We start from the raw sequence: 22,890 nt of genomic DNA, 5'->3' as shown, positions 1-22,890 counted from the left end.
AAGTCAACAGATCTCTAAGCTAACAGTTGTTGGATTGCTTTTGGCAGGCAAGCAGCATGTGTTCCCAGCTCTTAAAACGACATGCGATAGGCAGAAGAGGCAGCTAGCAAGCAACAAAAAGGCAGCAAATGATCCAAAGGCATCTCCTTAGTGCACGTTCAGCCGCAACACCCTTCACAACACGAGCAGTATTATACGTCTGGGAAGAAAGATGTAACCACGCACGTGGCCGAAAATAAAGGACAAGTATTGTTTTTACAAAAGTTTTTGAAGTAAAAGTGAAAATAATGCATATGTAACAATTCACAAGAAAATAATCTCTTTAAATTGTAGATTGCCTACCTAAGGTAAAGTCATCCCTGATGAATGAGGACCCCTCATTCCCACGTCCCTTCATCGGATTAGCGCTATTTCAGATGTGGAATGGCAAAATGGCGGAGGCAGCTTGATGAATGAGGTCTCCAGGACTTCAAACAAATCCAAATCATATTATGTGATATCATCTAATGTGAAATTCTACTCTGTACTTCTAGAATTTTTATTTTTATACTGTATTGAGGATTTATTCTGTTCTATGTATTGTACGGCTCAGAATTAAAAGACAATGAGTAAAATGACAAACTAGAACTTTATAAAGACGTTTACAAATGTTGGCGCTAAACACATGCAGAGCAGGTTAGAGACTATGAAACCAGTGAAATTAGAAAGGCTCAAAAAACTGTGCTAGACATGTGGAGAAAGTTAAAGGATATAAAAGTAGGAAAATTAGAAAATATAAAAAAGAAAGTAAAGATCGCAGTAGCGCAAACAAACTGCCTCATTTAACTATGCACCAGTCTAACTTTGGTTTTGCACAATAACTACTACATTATTGCACCTTAACACTTAATTCTACTTTATACACATAATTTTACTTATTATGTTCTACTATACTGTTATCTTTCAATCTATGACTTTTTGTTAATTTAACTGATATTCTTCTAACTTTGCAGTTTTTGATAAGCGGATCAGGATGCATTTCACTACGTGTTGTCCTGTATAACTATGCATGTGACAAATAAAGAATCTTGAGAATTTCAAAAACGTAGTTTACCGCACATGTATTTATTGGTTACTTTGTTAATGTATATATATTTATCTGTCTGCTTATTTAAAAAGCTAAATTTACCCCAGGAGTCAAAAACGTTCTGTCTAGTCCTTGTACAAAAACCTAGACAAAAGCTGGGGTATCACCTTGGTAACCCCATGTACTTTCGAAATGCGAGAGGAAAATAGCAAGACTTTACAGACAGGAGTCCAATGCAAAACTCTTACTTTTTTACTTTGTAAAAAAAAAAAAAAAAAAAAATTATGTAAAAAAAAATTGACTGCTGATGTAGATTGTTTTGTCTGTGCTGAAATTCCAAACAGAGAAACCTGTCCTGACCTCATTAAAAAGATTCAGCATATTGGGACTCGCAAGATTACAAATATTGTTTTTACAGAAGTTCTGAAATAAAAGTGAAACTAATGAAATAGCAACAATTCAAAGAAAAAAAACATTAAAAGTGTGTATCCGGAAAACCAAACACAGGGTTTGGCGAGCGAAGCCCCCTAGCGTGTGTGTGTGTGTGTATATATATATATATATATATATATATATATATATATATATATATATAGCATTTCATCTTAAGATAGAGCTCCAAGAAGGCCATGCTTGGAAATCTGAATCGACTTAGAAGCTAGTCGTCATCTGTAAATATGCTCTCTTTTATTGAATTTAATTCCTTTAATTATTGCATTGCACAAAGAGTCAATATGAAAATCCTCCATAAACTTATTTTCCTATAAAATGGTAAAATAATAATAATTCATTACAATACTAACAACAACAATAACAACCAATGCAAAACATGCAATATGGAGGTATAAGTGGCTCAGATTGTGCAATATTACACCTGTAATGCAAGTTCACAAGTGAGGTAATTGTATTTATAAGTACAAATAGTTCTACCAAGAGTACTTGGAGTGATTGCGTGCGTTTACTTCGGATGAAACTTTCTGAACTAGGAGGTCCCTAAAAGAAAGACACTGAAGCGTTTGCCAAAGGGGAGAAGTTCAAAAAGGCCATTCGCATGGCTGAGGCAGCATATGCTAGAAGTTGTATATCAATAATTCTCTCTGCTCTTGACACAATCTGCTGTGGAGCTTTTCAATCAGCTACCTGTGATTCCACATTCAGATACAGTGGGTTAAAATACTCTGAGTGGTGTACTGTGAGTAACAACGCTAAAAAAGCTATGGTATTTGGAATAGTTTGGCCATTCCGTGGACCATTATATTGTTATAGGTTGATTACAATCAGTTGTCTTAAAAGTAAAAAACCATATGCAGTTAATTTCAGTGTATTTGATAAAGCTGCGTCAGAGATGTGAATCTAAAAAAATAAAAGGAAACCACACAGGAACAATAGCACTGCTTTGATTCTGGGTACCGCCAGTTTGCAAAGTCGAGATGAAAACTTGCGTACACAATGGTTTGAGCTGGCGTCATAAATCCACGCACATTCACACAAGTTTAGTTTTTAATACATCACGATGAGACCATGAAAATGGGTGTACGTAACATTTTTGTACGTAACATTTTTGTACGTACACACAGTTTATACATGAGACCCCTGGAATTTAATCTTTTCCCACCTGCACTCAGCCTGCCTGCATTTCTGTCTGACAGCACGAGTAGTTTTCATTTAGCCAAGGCCAAGCACTGGACTTAACCCTGGCTCTCCTTAACCTTAATGGTGCAATTGTGTCCAGTGTTTGCTTACATGTATAATCTAGGAGCCTTACCAGGCTATGTGCATTGAAGCACAGTTTGAAAAGGTATCACAAAACTGCAGCGCAGATTCCATACTTGTAAGTGATGCTGTGGATGTGTTAAATTCCTGGATGGACATAGGAGATCAAGTTCAAAAATGACAGCATAGTGATCTGAAAAGCAGGCATCAAAAACCTTACATTTTTCACAGTAAGACTAAAATAAACTAGGTACAGCACATGATCTTCCTGAGGAGTTGGACTTGAAACCACCTGGGATACATTAAAGGATTACACCAGACCTAAAAAGTCTTTAAGCATGCGTTTCGTTGGGCAACAATTATGAATCTTCCAGAACTAGCAGGCTAACAGTACGCATCACCAAAGATAAAAAGTCAGAGATCTCCAGGATAGAATCATCATTATATCCAGGTGATCTGTAACCCTGTACATACTGCACAGAACTGGTAAGCTCAATTTTAAATAGCTAAGCTTCAAAACTGGAAAAATTGTCTAAAGGCATAGATCTACATTTAAATATATTAGCAAAAACCATTGCAAGCCCACCACCCCAGACCAGTGCTTCTAGGTACATTAAAAGGAGTTACAGTCTGGAGGCAAGAGATTATGAAGAGATGAAAAGTCACTGACATGTAGCCAAATCTGACATACATAAAAAAAAATCTAACTAGTAAGATGTAAAAACGTCATTCAGAATAAACAGTTTAGTAGTCACAGACCGAACGTCCATTAAAGCCATCTTCACTGACCTTTAGATAAAATTGCCTGATCTATTTGAATATATTTAATCCCACTCAACAGATTCACTGAGCATAGATTTCCAAAATTTACCCCCCTGTTCCTTAAATTTGAATCAGAGAGTTTTATTCTGACTATCTGCTCTGTACCAGATTTCTCTAACAGTCAGGAAAGCGGAGAGCAAACTTCAGTACAGCCTCCGAAGAGATCTGTGATGGATGAAATGTGGTTGTCGTAAGATACCAAAAGTAGCACAATAAATTATACAATCCACAGCACAGGCAAGGCCTCTAGTTTAGACTCCGCAACAAAGCACGAGAGTAAGATAGAATCATGAACAGCTGAAGAAAGTACCAATTTATTCACAGAAATGACAGGATTGTCTGAAGAATCCAGTGAAGAATTCAGAGCTATCATTTAGGTAGATAAAGGCAGCAGAGATTTTGTGGCAGAAAAACGATCATGCACACACCAATCTAATACTTTGTTAAAATCCCCAAATACAATCTATTTGTAGAAACAGCTTTGGGGATGCAGAAATGCCACTTTCAGTTCTTCCTAAAAACTAAATATATTCAGCTCTAGGGACAGAAAAAAATACTCTAAACATTGAGCCTTGAAGCTGGTATGCCATGTGATGCTCCAACACAATATTCAAGTTGATAAGAATAAGAAAACTTGTTACATGGGGACATTTTTAGTGCTCTCTCACTGGGGATCTGGAGTCACACAACACAAACACAATAACACCTGAATAAATTTGAAGTTTAGATATTTGAAGTTTAGATAGACATTATAGAGCCATAACTAATGGTGTCAGCTGAGAAGTCACATGGAGACTACCGTCAAGTAAGAATGCCTGCAATTATATCTGTTCAGTATCTAATCTTTAATTGTATACTGCTATTAAAAGGAGTGGGTGCTCATCTTCATTACATCACAAGGACAGAATATACATTTTTAAGGGATCCACAAAAATAAATACATATACATTTCTTTAAACATTCTAAGAATAACTGATGTCTGAGAACAAGCACTGCATATAGTATTAGCATTAATAAGTATATCCATTCTACTCGTGTGAAAACACCAATCCACATAACATAGCTTGCAAACAAAAGTCTACCCGGTGTTCCATGGCATCTATAGTTCACCACTTAGAGCGAGTAAAGCACCACAGCATTGGTGTAAAATTTAAGATATAATTCACTCATTTCCACCCCCACTCCAATTCTCATAAACCCAGCTCATACAAGTGATCATCTACCTGGAATGTGGTAGCAAAGAAACATCACTAGAAATGGAGGAAGTCACAGATAATCTACAAGATTTGGTTAACTATAAAGCAGGGAAATGCATAGCAAGAAGAAAAGGATACTTATATTAAATAAACACCCGAAAGGTAAACCTGTAAAACACAAATTACATGCAGTTTTTGGTTAAGAAATCATTATCCAAAAATTACATTATGTATGTGGGACCGTGTAGGTGAATCCTTTATCAAACAATAATTATCACATTAAAAATGAGCCACCAAAATAATGCTGAAAATTTACAGAAACATTCCTTACCAGACACAGACAGGAAATCGTCAATAGAGGTGATGTCATCAACAGCATCTGTGAGAACGTGAACTTGCTTTTCCCACTGTTGTTTAAAAAGTTCCATATTGTCCTGTGCCACTTTACTATTTGGTTTTGCAGCAAGAGCCAAGGCAGCATTAATTACCTGCCATAATAACAGAATATTTTAAGCCTGTTTCTTCTAATATATCAGCAATACATTCTCAAAGAAACAACAATAATTAAACAGAAGCTGCAGAACATTTTCTAGAACTCAGAAACCGCAACTTCAGTCAAAGCACTTCATTATTTGGGGTTTGGATATCCACACTCCTCATGAAGATTAAATTAACAGCAGTATTAGATCAGGCCAGGCCACATTGTGAGTATGCTTTATGTGCCTTATTCATTGTTTAATCATGCAAATAACTTTGTTGCCCCCAATTTAAATCTGCAGGGGCCAAAGCCTATTCTACGAGCACTTTGTGCACGACAGATATCAACCCTAGACAAGCATACAGTCTATCAAAGGATATACTCTTCCTCAAACTCAGTGATGTCACATTTACAGTTATCAAGTAACCTAACATACTTTTCTACCTGAGAGGGACTCTCTCCCCCCCATAGACAATATACAGATGGCATCAGAACACTACAACCGTCTACCAAAATGCAGCAGCAAATGTGTCAAAACCTAGAAATCAAATTGTGCAACAAATGTAAATAAAACATTATACCTGAACATAAGTTAGCTTGTGATGAACCAATAGAAAAGAAAAATACACTGGTGATGCTAAAACAATAGTGTTTCAAAACAAAACTTTAAACTTACAGATGAAACATGCACAAAAAATCAGTTGTGTACAAATTACTGAAAATTGTACAAGAACAGTAAACACACAGAATACATTATGCTAACATGCAAACCAAAACCCCAGAATTTTAAACATACCTGTGGGCAGAGTGCTTCAAGCTGAGAAGCAGCCATACGGACGAGTTTTACACCTTCTTCGTTATTGGAGATGGAACAAGCAAGATTTGCAACCTATAAAGAATGAACCACTATGAATCATCTCACTAGCACCTTGGTTAACCATCTATTAACCATCTTCAGTTTTAAAGAAACTGAAAGGATTTAATAATAATCCTGGAGTATTAATGTTTAGCTGATAATCACAAAAATGATTTTACTGATAGCAAATATTTCTCTGCACAGATCAATAAACTGATTCTAGTACTTCAAATTAGTTGACCTTTCTATATAACCCTAATCATCATGTTGATATATAGTGACTAAATTAAAATGTGTCTTTTTACAGAGAAGTCTAAACATTTGTCATGAAAAACCAATCACACTAAAGTATTTTACACAAAATACATATGACTTTTTCACTGACATTTCAAAATTAATTTTAAACATTGCTACTTTTAGACTTTCCAACACAATGTCTTAAAATGAACAAAGACAAACAGATGCCCAGCTGCATTGAAATAACTTCAAAAATGACTAAAACTTTCATAAGACCTTCAGCAAAAAACATTCTGATGGAATGTAAATCAAACAGATGGTAATTTTTCATTTTTCTATTTTGAGGTTAAGGCAGTTTCAATGTTCAATGAGTGCTATCCCTGAAGTATTTGAAATAGTGACCAGAAAGAGCAGTTCTAAATTACTAACAAAAACCACAATGGGACACATTTTAAAAAACAAACGGTTCTTAAAGCAAATCAAAATAAAAGCAAAACCTTGGACCATTAACTTCACGAATCCATAGAGTTTACACTATGCACTGCAAATAACCTGTAAACCAATGTCTGGGCAAGGTATAGTACATACCATGAATAGTAAATGAAATATCAGAAAATTATGAAGATGTAAATCAAAAGAATTAACTTTACATTTTCCTAATAATCAGTGGCTCCAGCATATCACTACATTCACAAAATCCTAAATTTTACACAACCTAGAACTATTCTTAAAATAAGTTATGATGGGATCTGATCAAACAACAATAACTTTTAAGACTAATGCTTCACTTTAACAAAACATTTGTTTGAGGTGTACCAGTATCTCTCTTTATAGAACAATTAATACTGGCATTCAATAAAAAGATTTAACCTCCATTGCTGTTTCTATATCTTGTTTAGTAAACAGACCGGTTTTCAAATAAGGTTAAGAATAATGCACCAGCTGAGAAGTCACTTAGTGATTTCAGATCCCTAGTAGTATCACTTTCATAAAGCAAAGTCAATGACATTTCCATGATTAATATTTAGACATGCATTCAGCAACCAGGAAAAAAAAGCCTTACATTTTTCAGCATATCATTAATTTTAATATAGTAGGAGTACTAATTATAAAGGGAGTACTTATTATATAAACATGAAAAACATCCTACACAATATTCTTAAACATATGAATAAACAAAACAATGCGCTTTGGTCAAGAAAGTGTTCATTAAACATGATAAAGAGATTCTGTTTACATGTACTGTATATTAAAAAACATGAGGAGGAACCCAAGGGGGGGTGGGGGGTGTGAGTGAGTGAGAGCTTAACCTCCGTAGAGTTAGACCCGAGTCATTGTAAAAACAGTGCTAAAAGGTATTAATCTTGAGCTACTCAGGCAACTGTGCTTGAGAACCGATATAGGCATGTCCTGCAGAAGAGACAGGCCCAAGTGTTACCCAGGCAACAATGCAGCCACGTCTTCTCCTAGCCTCAAAATGGTGTCTTCTAAGAAATGTTTTTCAGCAGCCCAGGTGTTGCACGATCTTTACAGTGATACGAGCAGCGATAATGAAGTGAATTGGTCTTCAGGCAGTGAAATCGAAAGTGATTCTGATAAATCCGAAAGCAACACTTGTATCAACCGCACATGTGCAGTGTGCTGTTCAAAAGCTGATCAGTGAGGAAAGGAAATACGTAAGGAAATACTATTGCTACTATTGTCCCGATTGTGACGCTGGATTGTGCATTTCACTCTGCTTCAAGATATACCACACAAATACCACATTTTGACAGCATATACGGTATAAGCATTTTTTTATTATTCTTTATTACTATTATTTGCATCATTAATAAACTTCATAAACGGACTTTGCAGTAGAAAGATCAGATTTAATAAATATGTAATTTTTTTAAGCCAAACCATTCAGCGCTTTTTACATATTTTTTTGAGAAGAAATGTAACACTAAGGAGGTTAAAGAGAAGGAAAGAGTAACTAAAAACCTACATCTAAGCCAGTCTCAACCTGAGGCTCACAATACGGCCTACCATCAACTGAGCATGAGGAAGAAGGCGGAGGAATGGATCAGCCAGGAACTTACAATATAGCATCCACTCCAACTGACAGCGAATGTGGGAGAGAAAAAGGGATAGAGGCAGGCAATGAAAATTATGGGACAAAGAAAGTTTAATGTCGATTCTAAGACAGAAAGATGAGACTATATTCAAAATGCAGATTTTCCCTAGATTTCTCTGTCAACTACTGCAAAATGAGCTGAACTCCATAGCTTACTGAAAGTAAATTGATAGCCAATTCTGTATTTTTATCTCTCCCACAGAAGCAGAAAATGAGCTAAAAAACAGACTGACATCCTTTAAAATGTGAACAAGGAGTCATATTGTGTTTATGTAATGGAAATAATCTTCATTCAACTTTGTTTATCTTTAACATAACATGTTTGCCACAACTATATCCTTTTCCTTTTGCAAACATCAGGTTACTTTATTGTAGTTTATTTACATATTACATATTTACACCTCAACTTTAGGAATTTAATAAAGTTCAGTTAAAAACTTGAGTTCTGTATTTAAATGAATCAACCAATTTCTGGATAAAAACAGCTGTGTGTGTTGGGGCAATTTAGTATAGGATTGTCACATTTTTCATCACTAGTATGGACAACAAACAAATACACACACACTGACAATTAAAATGGCACAAAAATCTTTAATTTTTTTTTCATACATTTTGGTGTTTGCACAGTGTCAGATGGTGCACTGAACATTCTGTTCTTCAAAGAAAATAATAATCAGACCGATAACCATTTTCTTTGTTTACATGTTCAACAGCAAAATCAACTCATCAACTAATGTTGTTCAGAGATGTGGATGGAGCATTTTGGATCACCAACAAAGACAAGAATCTGCTTTATTCATTCTAGTTTCCACAATTATTGTACAGGAAAAAAAAACATAATATATTTAAGATGCAAGCACTGTAGATTCAGTAAGTCAGGTGTCTATAAGGCAGTGATATGAAAGTCAGACATACAATGCAACTAAAGAATTTTTCACATCATTAGTCTTTGCACAAATTTGGGAGAAAGCTATCAGCATCTTTGTTAGGTAGCATCTACAGTGCATCTGGAAAGTATTCACAGCGCATCACTTTTTCCACATTTTTTTATGTTACAGCCTTATTCCAAAATGGATTAAATTCATTTTTTTCCACAGAATTCTACACACAACACCCCATAATGACAACGTGAAAAAAAAAGTTTGAGGTTTTTGCAAATTTATTAAAAATAAAAAACTGAGAAATCACATGTACATAAGTATTCACAGCCTTTGCTCAATACTGTGTCGATGCACCTTTGGCAGCAATTACAGCCTCAAGTCTTTTTGAATATGATGCCACAAGCTTGGCACACCTATCCTTGGCCAGTTTCGCCCATTCCTCTTTGCAGCACCTCTCAAGCTCCATCAGGTTGGATGGGAAGCGTCGGTGCACAGCCATTTTAAGATCTCTCCAGAGATGTTCAATCGGATTCAAGTCTGGGCTCTGCTTGGCCACACAAGGACATTCGCAGAGTTGTCCTGAAGCCACTCCTTTGATATCTTGGCTGTGTGCTTAGGGTCGTTGTCCTGCTGAAAGATGAACTGTCGCCCCAGTCTGTGGTCAAGAGCGCTCTGGAGCAGGTTTTCACCCAGGATGTCTCTGTACATTGCTGCAGTCATCTTTCCCTTTATCCTGACTAGTCTCCCAGTCCCTGCCACTGAAAAACATCCCCACAGCATGATGCTGCCACCACCATGCTTCACTGTAGGGATGGTATTGGCCTGGTGATGAGCGGTGCCTGGTTTCTTCCAAACGTCATGACGCCTGGCATTCACACCAAAGAGTTCAATCTTTGTCTCATCAGACCACAGAATTTTCTTTCTCATGGTCTGAGAGTCCTTCAGGTGCCTTTTGGCAAACTCCAGGCGGGCTGCCATGTGCCTTTTACTAAGGATTGGCTTCCGTCTGGTCACTCTGCCATACAGGCCTGATTGGTGGATTGCTGCAGCGATGGTTGTCCTTCTGGAAGGTTCTCCTCTCTCCACAGAGGACCTCTGACAGAGCGACCATCGGGTTCTTGGTCACCTCCCTGACTAAGGCCCTTCTCCCCCGATTGCTCAGTTTAGATGGCCAGCCAGCTCTAGGAAGAGTCCTGGTGGTTTCGAACTTCTTCCACTTACAGATGGAGGCCACTGTGCTCATTGGGACCTTCAAAGCAGCAGAAATTTGTCTGTAACCTTCCCCAGATTTGTGCCTCGAGACAATCCTGTCTCGGAAGTCTACAGACAATTCCTTTGACTTCATGCTTGGTTTGTGCTCTGACATGAACTGTCAACTGTGGGACCTTATATAGACGGGTGTGTGCCTTTCCAAATCATGTCCAATCAACTGAATTTACCACAGGTGGACTCCAATTAAGCTGCAGAAACATCTCAAGGATGATCGGGGAAAAAGGATGCACCTGAGCCCAATTTTGAGCTTCATGGCAAAAGCTGTGAATACTTATGTACATGTGCTTTCTCAATTTTTTAATTTTTTTTTATTAAATTTGCAAAAATCTCAAGTAAACTTTTTCACGTTGTCATTATGGGGTGTTGTGTTTAGAATTCTGAGGAAAAAAAATTAATTTAATCCATTTTGGAATAAGGCTGTAACATAACAAAATGTGGAAAAAGTGATGTGCTGAGAATACTTTCCGGATGCACTGTATAACTGCAAAAGAAATCTATCAAATGAGAAAACCACCACCTTTTCACTCTCAAATAGAAAAAGGCCCCACCTCTTTCTCAATTAGAAGGTTTGCCTGGCAAACGTCTTTCCCACATTATTAACATGAACATACCTGAAGTCAAACTGATGCTTCATACAAAAGGGAAAATCAGATTATGTGCATGCAAATCCTAACCAAATAATAATAACTATAAAGGACCCACACTTTATGCCACAGGTTTCTTTGAACCCATGAAGTGATTATGGGAATACTGCACAGAATAAACACCAGGCATAGCTATCACATTCACCCAGGACTTGAAAGGTTTGTGATTTCAGTACTACTTTAACAAATGTCCTAATAAATTTTGCCTCCATTTGCAATAAATCTGGGCCGAGTGGTTATGCAGGCACTTTTTCTTTGAGAATGAAAAGCCTTACAGAATGCCAACTCCCTACTTGGTTACAAATGACTTTCAGAATCTGAGAAGCAACACTATTTACTTGCTTATTATTTGACTAACACCTTTACCCAAGGTGACTTGCAACATATGAGACAGTCTATTACATTTTTGTTTTTCCAACTAGAGAACTGGCAGGAGAAGCGACTTGCTCATAATTGCACAGTGCCAGTAGTGGGATCTGAACCCTCAACATCAGGGCTTGAAGTTTTAGGTTTAAAGCCTTAACCATTACACTACACCCCTGCCAATTTAATGAACATCAATGCCACAAATTAACTCAGACTTTGGGGGAGGGGGTTAGAAAAATAAACACATAAAAATGTTAATGATTCAAATGGATACCCTTCTATAATTAAAGCCCAGCTAACTAGTAGTGATGGGCAAACTCCATGGTGTTCTCGTCACCTCAAATTCGGAGAAATTCATGTGAAGTGCTTGAGAATATCGCCGAACTTGGCGAAATGCATTGAAGTCAATGGGGAAGGACTAACTGAATTAGATTTGACTACATTATAATCGTGCAATAATCTTTGAAGTGTCCATGAGGGCTAGGGAAACACCTGCCAACTACACTGGACTGATTATGGCCAAAAAGGTGACCTGAGCTGTGCTACACCACTGCTAACCTACCGTACCACCATGCCTCTGCAAGATCAAAGAGACGCACAATCACATTTTGTCAAATCAAAGCGGAAATACCAAGATAGAAAAAAAACTGGTCACCAATTACAAGCGCAAGAAGGCATGCGAATGAACATGAATAATGTTGCATCAGTGCCACAATGTTTTCCGAAATGTACTACACAGGTCATAAAATGAGTTTTCCAAATATCATATATACATGTGTCTTTTTTTGTCAGTGCGACTTTGATATGATGGACCATAAGGTACATACTAATTCAGCGTGAGCAGGAACACTCAATAAAACTGAATAAAAAAAATTTCAAGTGACGATGAGATACGAAGAAGGCAGATTCACCAGCGTTTGTATGACAGTTTTTATCCCTCCAGATCAGAGAATTTCCAGTTCCATTGTCTCACAACACCACTCACATCTACAGTTATTCCCAGTTTCAGATAGGAGGGGATGGGGGGGATGTTGCATCATGACAGAGAATACAAATGGGGGGGGGGGGAAACTCAACTTCTACAAGTGCTATAAATTTACACTGGCTGTTAGACACAAATCAAATGTATGATTTTATTGTATAATATTAACAGCAGCTCACTATTCAAAATTTGTGGGGGAGATGGTTTCGAACTCACAACCTCTGGATTAAAATTCGGCAGATCTGCACCACTTTAAGCTGTCGTATTGTACTTGCACCTTCTGTGAAAGTGTTTATTTGATATTTGGCCATCAGCCTTCACACATTATACAGTTCATGTCTACATTTTGTCATTTATTACTAAACATGAAAAAATGTTTAACGAGATTGTTGTAGACATAAAAACACATTAAATTATTTCCCCTTACAACTCCCAGATAAGGCAGGAACTGGGAGAACTTCTTGCCCATTCTGCGGCAGTGAGGGGGATGGTATAGCAGGCTGCTTGGGCTTATTGACACATTTAGAAGACAAAAGTGTTAAAAGTCAGAAAATTCAAACTGGCCATTTGCAGCTTGTAAATGGGACTGGCAAAGTTTTCTGACCGTTTAGAATGGTTAGACTATATGAGCAAACTTAAAAGAATGAAACAAGATATATAAGCTTTAAACAGTAAATTTTTTAAAGATTTTTTTCTACTTTTCTTTGCTATACCAATTTATTCTCCACTTCCACTTTTGAATTAATTGTTTTACTTTGAATTTTTACTAAAGCTTTTAAAAAAACAGACATTATGTCTGTGGAATCATTTCGACATGTCACACTGTTGACATAATCACATGAAGCAAACTAAACCCGCATAACTTTGGTAATTTTTGGTAATCGCAGCTACAGGCTCCTTCAAGTTTTTTTTATCTCCACGTGGTTAATTAGGCATGCACCTCTTTCTCTTATACGGACATGGAACTCTAAGATCGCAATGCATATTTGGCGAATGCTGTACATTATTTCATAAAAGTGAAATTATGAGTACCTGCATTATTTACTCATCTCTTCTACCACAAACTAATCCACATACTCTGTAATGCAAATGATGAGCATTATATACCCTTGGGCTGGCTCATCCAATGTTGGCTGTTACAGTTCCAGAGGATGTCACACTGGCCTCACAAAGCATTATGGGGCATTGGGGAAAACTGGCCAAATTATCAGTAATTAAGTCGACAAAGGTAAATGCAGCAAATTCGGTGCAAATAAAGCTTTGGCAAAATTCACTGATCAACACTACTCACTAGATATTAATTACCTTGAGCCAAGAATTTACAATGTACCAATATGAAATGTTCTTAACACTAGAATTACCAGAGTCTACAAAAAAACTCGTAGATCCGGCCCACCTTAAAACCATTCGCACTTCACCAGCAGCGTCCTTGGTCCTCTAAATGTGCCGATAAAAACAAGCTGCAAGCAGCCGGCTATTCCATTCCCCCACCGACTTAGAACGTGCACAGGCATCTCCCAGCTCATGCCTTGATTGATTATCTGGGAGTGAAGTGGAGTTTGAGTGGAAATAATAGATTGTTATTTGGAACACACGCATTTCATGTGTGTTCCGTTTCTACAGTAATCTGTGTAAACAACATTGCTAAAACAAACTTTCATATTTTAGTAATAAATGTTACAAAATGTAGGCATAAACTATAGAATGTGTGAAGCATGAAGTCCAAACATCAAATAAACACTTCCATAAAAGGTTCAAGAACATACAACAGCTTCCGCGGCGTAGCGGAAGATCCAGCTGCACTGAATAAGCTCACGCGCTCTTAACACCCCCCCCCCAATCAGAACCCCCCAACCCCAGATCTGACTCTAAGTAACAGTGCAAGTACAGACGCAAACCAAGTGTATGTGTGTACTGTTATATTAACAAAAAGAGCAGCTTACTACTGAAAACAGCAAATATAGGAGTGAGAGGGGATTGATCTGGATCACACTTGGTTTGCGTCTGTACTTGCGCTGTTACTTAGAGTCAGATGTCCACTCACATCTCCAGTTATTCCATTTCAAATGAAAAATAAAAGCATCAGATCCATGGGTGGGGGGGATGGGGTGGCGGTATTATGTATCGTGATTTAGAGAAAATAAAAGGTTAAAAAAAAAAACGTTAACTTTTACAAGTCCTATAAATGCACACCGTGTGCTACAGACGCAAACCAAATGTATGTGTGTACTGTATAATATTAACAAAAAGAGCAGCTCACTACTGAAAAGGGCAATTATAGGAGTGAGTCAGGATCAAACCGGGGACTCTTGATTACAAGTCAGCAAATCTTACCGCTATGCCACTGAAGCTGTTGCCTCTTCCTTGAACCTTTTGTGAAAGTGTTTACTTGATCTTTGGATTTCAGGCTTCATACATTATATAGTTTATGCCTACATTTGTCATTTACTACTAAAATATGAAAAACGTTTGTTTTAAAAATGTGTTTACACAGATTACTGTAGAAATGGAACACACATGAAATGTGTGTGTTCCAAATAGCTATCTATTATTTCCACTCTAAAACTCCAGCACTTCAGTCACTCCCAGATAATCAAACAAGGCATGAACTGGGAAAACTTAGTGAACGTTCTGCGGTGGTGGGGGATGGAATAGCTGGCTGCTTGCTGCTCGTATTAATCAGCACATTTAGAAGACAAGACACTGGCAGAGGCGCGAGAACGGTTTTAAGGTGGGCCGGATCTACGAGTTTTTTCGTAGACTCTGGTAATTCTAGTGTTAATGGGGAAAACTGGCCAAATTATCGGTACACAATTCGACAAACAAAGGCGAATGCAGCAAATTCAGTGCGAATAACACTTTGGCAAAATTCACTGATCAGCACTACTCACTAGATATTAATTATCTTGAACCAAGAATTTACAATGTACCAATATGAAATGTTCTTAATGTTACTGTGGTACTTTTGAAAATTTGAAAATGTAACTAGAATGACCCAATTCAATATTTTTATTAATTAGGTATACAATATTGATATTTCAACAACCCAAAGTGACATGAACGACTGAACTGTGACAAAATACTGATTTCTTTCTTTAAATATCATCCAACATGTTGCTTGCTATATTCTATACAGTACTAGGGGGCTCCGGCCCCTGCTCGCTTCGCTCACCAACCCCTGGTCTTGGGTAACCCGAAATAGATTTGAAAGAGATTATTGTCTGTCTTGGTAATTGTTACATATGTTTCATGTTCACCGTCACGACATCTGTAGGTCTATGTAATATATGTAAATGACAATAGCAGTTTAATTGTTATGTTATGTAAGTATAGAATGTCTGAGTTTGCGCAGATCTATGTATGAGATATATTGGAGTGTAAAGGTCTAGATGACGTACAAAGGATATCTTCATACGCCCACATTTGTAGTAAAGATGGTGTGTTGTCCTTGAATGAGTTTTCCTTGGTATGGAGTGATTATAATGTTGACGTCAACGTCACATGCATGCCGAACTCTTGAGAAGGCTACATAAAGTTGTCCATGTCTAAATACAGGCTTAGAGAGGTAAAGGCCGACTCTGTCCATGATCTGTCCTTGGGATTTGATGATTAGGTATACGTTGTTTACTGTTAGGTAATTTTAACAGTGAGTGCAATTATCCATATTACTATTTCCGTTAGTTGAACTCTTTCGTTTCTGTGCCGTGGCTCCTTCGCTTGCTGTGCATAGGCGCATGCGCCTTCCGTACTCTCTCGTGTTTGACTATGCTGTGTTTTGTGGACGTTTGGGGACTCCGTACTTTCTCTAGTTTGACTGTGGGGCGGGACGCGGAAGCCTCTTCTGTTTGTGTTTTCTGTGAGTACTTATAGTGTTGTATTACTGTAATGTGATTCACATATGCTGTGGATTCCGGATCTTCTGTACTCTCTCGGGTTTTTGCTTGCGGTGCTTTAGAAGCGCGTTGTAGGCGCTGCACCTTCCGCACTATGTCGGGTTTGACTATGCTGTGTAGCGTGGATGTGTAGGGTTTTGTACTCTCTTTAGAAGGCCACAAAGTCGGTTAAGACTGTGTAGTGGTAATCCGGCCGGGTTAATGGTGTTTCTCGTTTTGGAGCCATGACCGTGACTCCATTAGTTATACGTCGTTTACTGTTAGTAATATGGATAATCGCACATACTGTTAAAATTACTTATTTCCGTTAGTTGAGCTCTTTCGTTTCTGAGCCGTGGCTCCTTCGCTTGCGATGTATAGGTGCATGCGCCCTCCGTACTCTCTCGGGTTTGACTATGCTGTGTTTTGTGGACGTTTGGGGACTCCGTACTTTCTCTGGTTTGACTGTGGGGCGGGACGCCGAAGCCTCTTCGGTTTGTGTTTTCTGTGAGTACTTATAGTATTGTATTACTGTAATGTGATTCACATATGCTGTGGAGTCCAGATCTTTGGGGCTTCTGTACTCTCTCGGGTTTTTGCTTGCGGTGCTTTCGAAGCGCGTTGTAGGAACCTGCACCTTCCGTACTATGTCGGATTTGACTATGCTGTGTAGTGTGGACGTGTAGGGTTCTGTACTCTCTTGAGAGGGCTACATACAGTTGTCCATGTGTAAAGTGCTTAATATTGTATTACTGTAATGTGATTCACATTTGTGTAGTCCGGATCTGTGGGGTTTCTGTACTCTCTCGTGTTTATGCTTGCGGTGTGTTAGAAGCGCGTGTACCATGCTGTGTAGTGTGGACGTTTAGTTCAGAAGCGCGTTGTAGGCGCCTGCGCCTTTCGTACTTTCCTGCGCCTTCCGTACTTTCTTTGTGGACCTGTGGGGCCTCCGTAGCCTCTTCCGTTTGACTCTGGGGTGCAGCGCAGAATCCTCTTTTTTGTGTGGCTGTGTCGTTACTCATTAGCTATGGGCGCGTTGTGAATAAGAAATGAAGCAACGTTAGTTGAGCTCTTTCGTTTTTGAGCCGTGACTCCTTCGTTCGCGGTGGATCAGACTTCGCTTGCGGTTTATGAGACGCGCGCTGTAGGCGCCGGCGCACTATGTCTCCTGGGTCCATCGCCAAGGACCTGCGTCTGTGCCTTCCGGTTTACCATTCTCTGTTAGTAATATGGATTTGTATATACTATACAGTATGTAACAGTGACCAATTGCTCAAGTTAACTTTCATTATTCAATCTAGAGCACTGATGTTTTATGTCTAGTTCACATAATGCATATATTTTGCTCAATGACTTGAATATTTGTAATGTAATTAAGCCTAAGAAACAATAAAATTGTGCATTCTACTTTATTACTGACAACTGCAAGATAAGAATTCTATAATGCAGTAGAGGTACCTACCTCAATGAGCTTGTTAGCATGTTCTCGGAACACTTGGGCATACTCCTTCACCTCCTTTTCGTTGCCATTCTTGGCAGCTTCAATTAACACTAGCAGGGGAACATTAGTCTCCAGGAAAGAGTCAGAAACATGGTCCATGACAGCTTTACGCAGCTGAAAGAGAAAAATTGTTTACTTTCTCCGTTTTGACTAAAAATGGCACTCCAGCAGATGCTAAAGTATATATCTGAAAGATCTGCTACAGAATTTGAAATACCTAAAGAGCAAAAGCAGAAGAAAACCAGCCAGTAGACATTAAGTCTTGGTGCAATGCGGTGAACATTTAAAGATTATTCAATAATATGGTGTAATGTGGCTTTGTCTAGTTAGATTAAGATGCAGGCTGTAAACTAATGATTAATATAATGCTCCAAACTGCCCTATTTAAAAAAACTTCTATGTACAATCTATAATAATTCTTTTGGCTGCTCTCGATAGATGCATAGCTTACTGTCCACTGCATCCATTGGGATTAATAAAGTATCTATCTATCTATCTATCTATCTTGCTCTGCCACACTCACCACCTGCATGTTCTTGCTCTGCCACACTCACCACCTGCATGTTCTTGCTCTGCCACACTCACCACCTGCATGTTCTCCTTCACCACATCTATAAACCACCTTCTTAGGCCTTTTCCTCTTGCCTGACAGCTCCATCCCTAGCATCCTTCTCCCAATATACATAACCTCTCTCCTCTGCACATGTCCAAACCAATGCAAATGCACGCCTGTGGCTCTGTCAACAAACCTGAGTTGACCCTCTACTGTACTTGTTCCTAGTCCATTCCATACTCACCACACCCAATGCAAATCTTAACATCTCTAACTCCAGCTCTGTCTCCTATTTTTTTTGTCAATGCCATCAGCTCCAACCCATGTAACATAGCTTGGTCTCAATACCATCTTGTAAACCTTACCTTTAACTCTTGCTGGTACCCATCTGTCACAAACCACTCAACACTTTTCTCCACCCTACCTGTAATCCTTTCTTCACCTCTACTCTACGCTCCCAATTACTCTATACAGCTGATCCCAAGCAATTAAACTCATCCACCTTCACCAACTCTACTCCCTGCATCCTCACCATTCCTCTGACCTCCCTCTCATTTGGTCCTATGGACCTTCATTCCTCTCCTATCCAAAGCACATTTCCATCTCTCCATGGTCTTCTCAACCTCCTCCCATTACAGATCAAAATGTTATCCACAAAGTCCATGGGGACTCCTGTCTAATTTCCTCTGTCAACCTGTCCATCACCACTGCAAATAACGGCTCAGTGCTGATCCCTGATGTAATCCCACCACCATGTTGAATGCTTCTGTCACTCCTTCCACACCACTGTCACACTTCAAACATATCTTTTACCACTCTCACATATACTTCTCTGCCACTCCTGACTTCCTCATACAATACCACAACTCATCTATAGGCACCCTGTCATATGCTTTATCCAAATCCACAAGGACACAATGGAAATCCTTCTGGCCTCCTCTGTACTTCTCCATCAATGCTAAATCTTTAGTGCTCTTTCCCAGTGTGAAACCATACTGCTGCTCATTAATCACCACCTCCCTTCTTAACCTAGCTTCCATTACTTTTCCACGTAACTTCATGCTGTGTCTGATCAATTCTATCCCTCTATAATTACTACAGTTCTGCACATCACCTTTACTCTTATAAATCAGTACCAGTACACTCTGTCTCCACTCCTCAGGCATCCTCACAATTTTCAAGATTACATTGAACAATCTGGTTAAAAACTCCACTGCCATCTTGCCTAAGCACCACCATGCTTCCACAGAGGAATCAACTAGACCAACAACCTTCCCATTCTTCATCCTTCTCATAGCTGTCTTTACTAATTCATTGCACTTCTTAGTTCACTATCTCCACAACATCCAACCAACTTTCTCCCTTTTTTTTTTTTACATTTGTCAACCTCTCAAAGTATTTATTCTATCTGCTCAACAAACTCTCCTCACTTGCGACTGTTTCCATCATTATCCTTTATTATCCAAACCTGCTGCTCATCTTTCCCAGCTTGTTCCCTCTGTCTAACCAATCAGTTCAGGTCCTCTCCTCCCTCCTTAGCATCCAAACTCTAATAAAACTCAACATATGCCTTACCTTTAACCTTTACCACCTCCCATTACACCTCTCACTTCTTTGCCAACCACTTCCTTTGGATACTCTCATGTACTTCCCCATTCAACCACCAGGTTCTCTTTCGTCCAGATGTCACATCAAGCACCCTTATAGCTCTCTCCCTTACCACTTCTGATGTAAGTTGCCCAGCTGTCTGGTAACTCTTCACTGCCATCCAGAGCATGGATTACCTCCTCTGTGAACTACACCTTACAGTCTTCCATTTTCAGCTTCTACCATTTGATCCTTGGCTCTGCACTCTCGCCTCTTGATTTTCAATGTCATCCTATGCTGCCTAACTATGCTTTCCCTGACACCACCTTGCAATCTCCTTTAGACTGACCCTCCTACATAGGATATAATCTATATGTGACAATCTTCCTCCACTCTTGTACGTTACCCTGTGTTCCTTCCTCTTCTTAAAATATGTAAATCATAACCATGTCCCATTCTTTTTTGCAAAATCCACTACCACCTGACCTTTATTTTTCTACTTAACACCATACCTACCCATTACCTCCTCATCCCCCTTTCCCTTTACAGACATTTCCATTGCAATCTGCTCCAATCTCCACTTTTTCCCCCTTGGAGATAGTAGTGTACCCAAGTGCACCTTACTGTACCCAACTCACTCCAGAAATCATCTCTCTCATCCATCACACACCCAACTTGTGGGGCATATGCACTACTAATACTCATCATCACACCTTCAATTTCCAACTTTATAATCACTGTCCGACACTTTTCACCTCCAAAGCACCCTTGACATACCATTCCTTCAGGATAAACCCTAGCCCGATTCTCCTCCCATCTACAACCTGGTAGAACAATTTGAACCCACCTCTAATAACTATCTGGTCTCTTGCACAGCTAACTCCCTCTTCCATTACCAGTATGCCAAAATTCAAAGCTCCTACTCAATTCTACTGCTAAACTTCCTCCTCTCCTCCCGTCTTTACACATGTCTTCCCCCTCTTCTCCTTCGGCCAACAGTAACCCAATTTCCCCCAGCACCCTGTTAGCCAACAATAATGGTAGCAGCCATTGTTAACCAGGGCCTTGACCAATCCGGTATTGAAATCTATTGTTGGCCGTACATTGATCTGGCAAAATGTTACACCGGATGCCTTTCCTGATGTAACCCACCCTTCCATTTATCCGGGATCGAGACCATGAAGAAACACACTAGTTTGCGCATCAACCGTTTCCAATTATGGTTTCCTAATATTTTTTAATTTGTTACAACAGTAATCTTAAAAGATTATGTACTATAATTAAGTAGATTTAAGCTATGCTTACAATTAACCAATATAAGATTGTAAAAAGTTAGCGAAGAAGCTTAACTGGCTATACTGAATGTTAAATATTCTGTACATTTACGAAAATACTTGAGACAACTTAAGTATTTGTTGCTTTTAGTTCTTCTAGAGACCTGCTTTTGGTTATTTTTAGAATAAGCAATACAGTGAATGTGAATTTCCCCTTGGGGATTAATAAAGTATATCTATCTATAGGTCACTTGGGTGCATGTAAAGGTTAATGACCAGTCTGACACCAATACTTCCCATTTTCAATCCACATTTTTATTTCCAGCATTGTACTATACAACCTACTACAAAGTTCAGCAATTTTAACACTGACGGGAAGAAACTGAAAATGTGTACGCTACAATTTTGCTTCTGCTATCCGTTTCTAAACTGATACTCTGAATTGTGCGGAAAGCTAAAAACACCAGTCACTTTACAGTCCCATGTAGAAAACTGAATATAAAATCTCACTGGGAAACAATGTCCTCCTTGATCAGACCATAAAAAGGTTTTCTTTATTTATATACAAAGATTGAAACAAACCTGTCTTCGAAGGTCTCTTGTTTTCTTTGTCATCCTATCAATGGCACTGTTAAGAGCATCACTCCTTTCCTTCCTGCCAGCCTGGGGGGTGGGGAAAAAAAAAACAAACAACTACTATACCAGATAAACTTAAAATGATTTACAACCCAACAAATCTGAATTACAGTAAAAGTTTCACACATGCATGTAAGTACATCATGTAACAAGCTAATATGTAATGAATGTACACTGTTATCAAAACTTAAATATGCAAAAGAACAAAATTACAAAAAGCATTTACAAAGAATTTTTTGCTGCTAAAAACACAATAAGAAGAGATCAGTGCTATTGGACCGAGAACTGCCCTTATTACACTTGCCTTGCAAACACTAGAAGAGAGAGACATAAGGCCAACAACACTGACTGTTGAAGTCAGTCTAGCACAGCTTTGATTTCAACATGGATTACTTGATCCGCAATGTATACAACGTAGGGTTGGGCAATATGGCTAAAAAACTAAAGCTGTGCTCTTAAGTTTACATACCCTAGGAGAATTTATAAGATATGTACCATACTTTAAAGAAAAGATGACTGATCAGGCAAAAGACATTTCATTTACTTTTAACACTAGAATTACCAGAGCCAACAAAAAAACATAAATCCGGCCCACCTTAAATCCCTTCGCACCTCTCCATCAGCCGAAGCCCAAGTAGCCTGAAATACCATAGACCTATCCCCAACCCCCCCCGCCGCTTCAGAATGGGCAAATGTTCTCCCATCAACTACCTCGATTGATTATCTGGAGTGAGCTACCCAAAATTGTAAGGGGAAAAAATCTGATGCGTGTTTTGTGTCTAAAACCCTCTATGTAAAACAGTTTGTAACATTTTCATATTTTAGTAATAAACAACAA

At 38.6% G+C, this 22,890-nt stretch overlaps 1 protein-coding gene across 2 annotated transcripts in view; it reads right to left on the bottom strand.

The window, feature by feature from the left end:
- ctnna1 (catenin (cadherin-associated protein), alpha 1) overlaps positions 1-22,890 on the bottom strand; it is a 229,827-nt gene that overhangs the window by 110,331 nt on the left and 96,606 nt on the right. For both annotated transcript variants that reach the window (XM_051934138.1, XM_051934139.1), the window contains exons 8-11: positions 21,999-22,079; positions 17,964-18,116; positions 6,072-6,164; positions 5,129-5,285 (exon numbers count right to left, since the gene is read on the bottom strand). In XM_051934138.1, the coding sequence (XP_051790098.1) occupies positions 5,129-5,285; positions 6,072-6,164; positions 17,964-18,116; positions 21,999-22,079 (484 nt within the window). The remainder of the gene's footprint in view (positions 1-5,128; positions 5,286-6,071; positions 6,165-17,963; positions 18,117-21,998; positions 22,080-22,890) is intronic.

This window comes from Erpetoichthys calabaricus, chromosome 11 (assembly GCF_900747795.2).
Source record: "Erpetoichthys calabaricus chromosome 11, fErpCal1.3, whole genome shotgun sequence".
In the NCBI taxonomy this organism is placed as follows: domain Eukaryota; kingdom Metazoa; phylum Chordata; class Cladistia; order Polypteriformes; family Polypteridae; genus Erpetoichthys; species Erpetoichthys calabaricus.
Note: the sequence above shows the minus strand (reverse complement) of the source record. Positions and strands in the feature narration are given on the sequence as shown.